Source organism: Saccostrea cucullata, unplaced genomic scaffold (genome assembly GCF_032062105.1).
Source record: "Saccostrea cucullata isolate Sc308-1 unplaced genomic scaffold, CSIRO_AGI_Scuc_v1 ctg22633, whole genome shotgun sequence".
Lineage (NCBI taxonomy): Eukaryota > Metazoa > Mollusca > Bivalvia > Ostreida > Ostreidae > Saccostrea > Saccostrea cuccullata.
The window spans coordinates 1-2,486 of NW_026933220.1; the positions used below are offsets into that span (position 1 = coordinate 1).

At 38.1% G+C, this 2,486-nt stretch overlaps 1 protein-coding gene across 1 annotated transcript; it reads left to right on the forward strand.

Annotated features, from left to right (window-relative positions):
- Positions 1-1,171: 1,171 nt before the first annotated feature.
- LOC134237700 (uncharacterized) lies at positions 1,172-1,716 on the forward strand (the record flags this gene model as incomplete). The annotated part of the gene is made up of 1 exon (XM_062719836.1): positions 1,172-1,716. A coding segment is annotated over one exon (545 nt), but the record flags the coding sequence as incomplete, so codon positions are not given.
- Between the last annotated feature and the right edge of the window lie 770 nt (positions 1,717-2,486).

Here is a 2,486-nt window from a genome sequence, read left to right on the forward strand (position 1 = left end):
ATGTATCATTAAAAATAAACAAATTGCTATGGGACAAATTATAATCAATCAACATTTCACTTCGCGTGGGTCAAAATAGCACCATTTATAAAACCACACTATCAATGCTTGTACAAAAATGCTCTACATGCAAAGTAATCGTTATATCTATCGTAAATCAATATTATAACTAACAAGATCAGGGACATTAGACGCTATTTAAGCATATGTAAGATGCATGTATACTTGCTAATTAGCTTGTCCTCCTGACCAAGCCGCTAAAGTTCTACTGTTCTAGGTTCACGTTAGATAAATGGATGTAGAAGGATGCTGGGCAGAAATTAGGTGATACACAAATAGTTACCGGACCCAAAGATGACCTATCTGGAATAATTTACCAAAAATCGTTACACTTTATTCTGGCGTATGTGATAAACAAAAATTACAAATAGAATTAACGTCATAAACAATTATAATAAAAAATAAAAACTATGACATTTACATGCTGTATGAATGATATAACTATAGATATACATTTATTTTTGGCTGTGGCATGTATGATGGATTGATCGATTGTTTACTGTTTAACGTCCCTCTCCAGAATATTTTACTGATATGGAGACGTCACCATTGCCGGTGAAGGGCTGCAAATTTAGGCCTATGCTCGGCACTCAGGGCCTTTGAGCAGGGGGGGATCTTTAACGTGCCACACCTGTGACACGGTGCCTCGGTTTATACGGTCTCACCCGAAGGACCGCCCCATTTAGTCGCCCTTTACGACAAGCAAGGGGGTACTGAGTACGTATTCTAACCCAGATCCTGCGGGGCGTGTCATGTATGAGTATTGTGATAATAACTAGATATAACATTTATTTTTGACAGCGTCCTGTATAAGCATTGAGATTATGACTAGATATATATATATATTTTTATTACAGCGAAATTCTTGATTTTTGTGATAATAACTAGATGTACCTTTATTTTTGACAGTGGCCTGTATGAGTATTGAAATAATAACTAGATGTACCTTTATGTTTGACAGCTACCTCTACAAGTATTGATTTGTAGATGTACCTTCATTTTTGACAGCTGTCTGAATGAGTATTAAAATAATAACTAGATATATTTTATCTTTGATAGCGTCCTGTATGAGTATTGAAATAATAACTAGATTTACTTTTATTTTTGACAGCTGCCTGTATGAGTATCCTGTCCGCCTCTATCCAGTTGTGTAAGACTGACCGAGAACTGTCCTATGACTTTATGACCTCTCACCACAAGGACAAACTTAGAATGTGTATGGACAATGTTGACCGTTCCCCCGTCCAGATCAGAGAGATTCTACAGAGGTACCACGGGGGTGACCATGCTAACAGTGGACACCCACCAACCTTCACAAACTCTGGTGACAGGGGAAATAACTGTGATAATTCTCTGTCTGCCAAGGGAAGTAACTCCCCACCCCGTCATCTCGCAAACTTATTTCGACAGGAATTTTCTGAGCAGGGAAAATCCCCTGAGAGTCCCCCACATGAAAAGTTTGCTCAGTTGCTACGGGAACAGTCGCCATTGGCAAGTGGGAGTGATGAGGACGTCCGGTCAGGGGGACATAACTCTAGACCTGTAGAGGGGGAATCTTATAAAGGGTCACGTGATGAGGGGGAGGACACAGAGGAAAGAAATATCCCGGGGAGTCCCTCCTCTGAAACCTCAGGACATTCAGCGGCATCTAGATAATCAAAGTACTGAAAGGATCCACAGCTATTTCTTAAAATTCTTAGAAAACTGGATATATTGTGTAGTGAAAAAAATGTTAATGAAATGAACTTTCTGCCATTACTCATGTTAAAGTAAGAGAATTAAAGAATTACAAAGGTTTTGTGTAAAATATGTTTTTTTCACAGGTTATTGGTAATATGAAATATCTGCGAATTACAAAAATATTGATTCTCTGTGACACTAGTGTAGATTAAGATTTGTTCAAATCATGGCTAAATATGGCGAAACATGTTGTAGTCCATCGTCTGTCCTCCGTCGTGTGTTAACATTTGAACATTTTCAACTTTTTCTCTGAAACCACTGAACCAATTTCAACCAAATTTTTTATCTATGGATAAAGGGGAATATAAATTGTGAATTTCACGGTCCCTAGGGCCTGGGAGTGGGGCCAAAACCATTAAAATTATTGCAATCTTTAAAAATCTTCTTTACCCCTGGACATCAAGCAGGCAAACTGTTAGCATGAATGTAATAAGCATTGAGTCCTCTACCAAAATTGTGAAATTCATGGCCCCGGGGTCAGGGGTTCTAGTGCTAGGGCGGGGCTATATAGATTAGGATATGGAGATAATGAACAGTATTCGATCAATCTCGAAGTCCGTTAAACAATATACAATAGGAGCAGAGATTATATCGTGAAAATACATTATTTCTTTTAAAAATCTTCTTCTCTGCTCCAGGGTATTAAACAAACTAACTAAGTACATAGTTATGATGAGCAAGAGTGC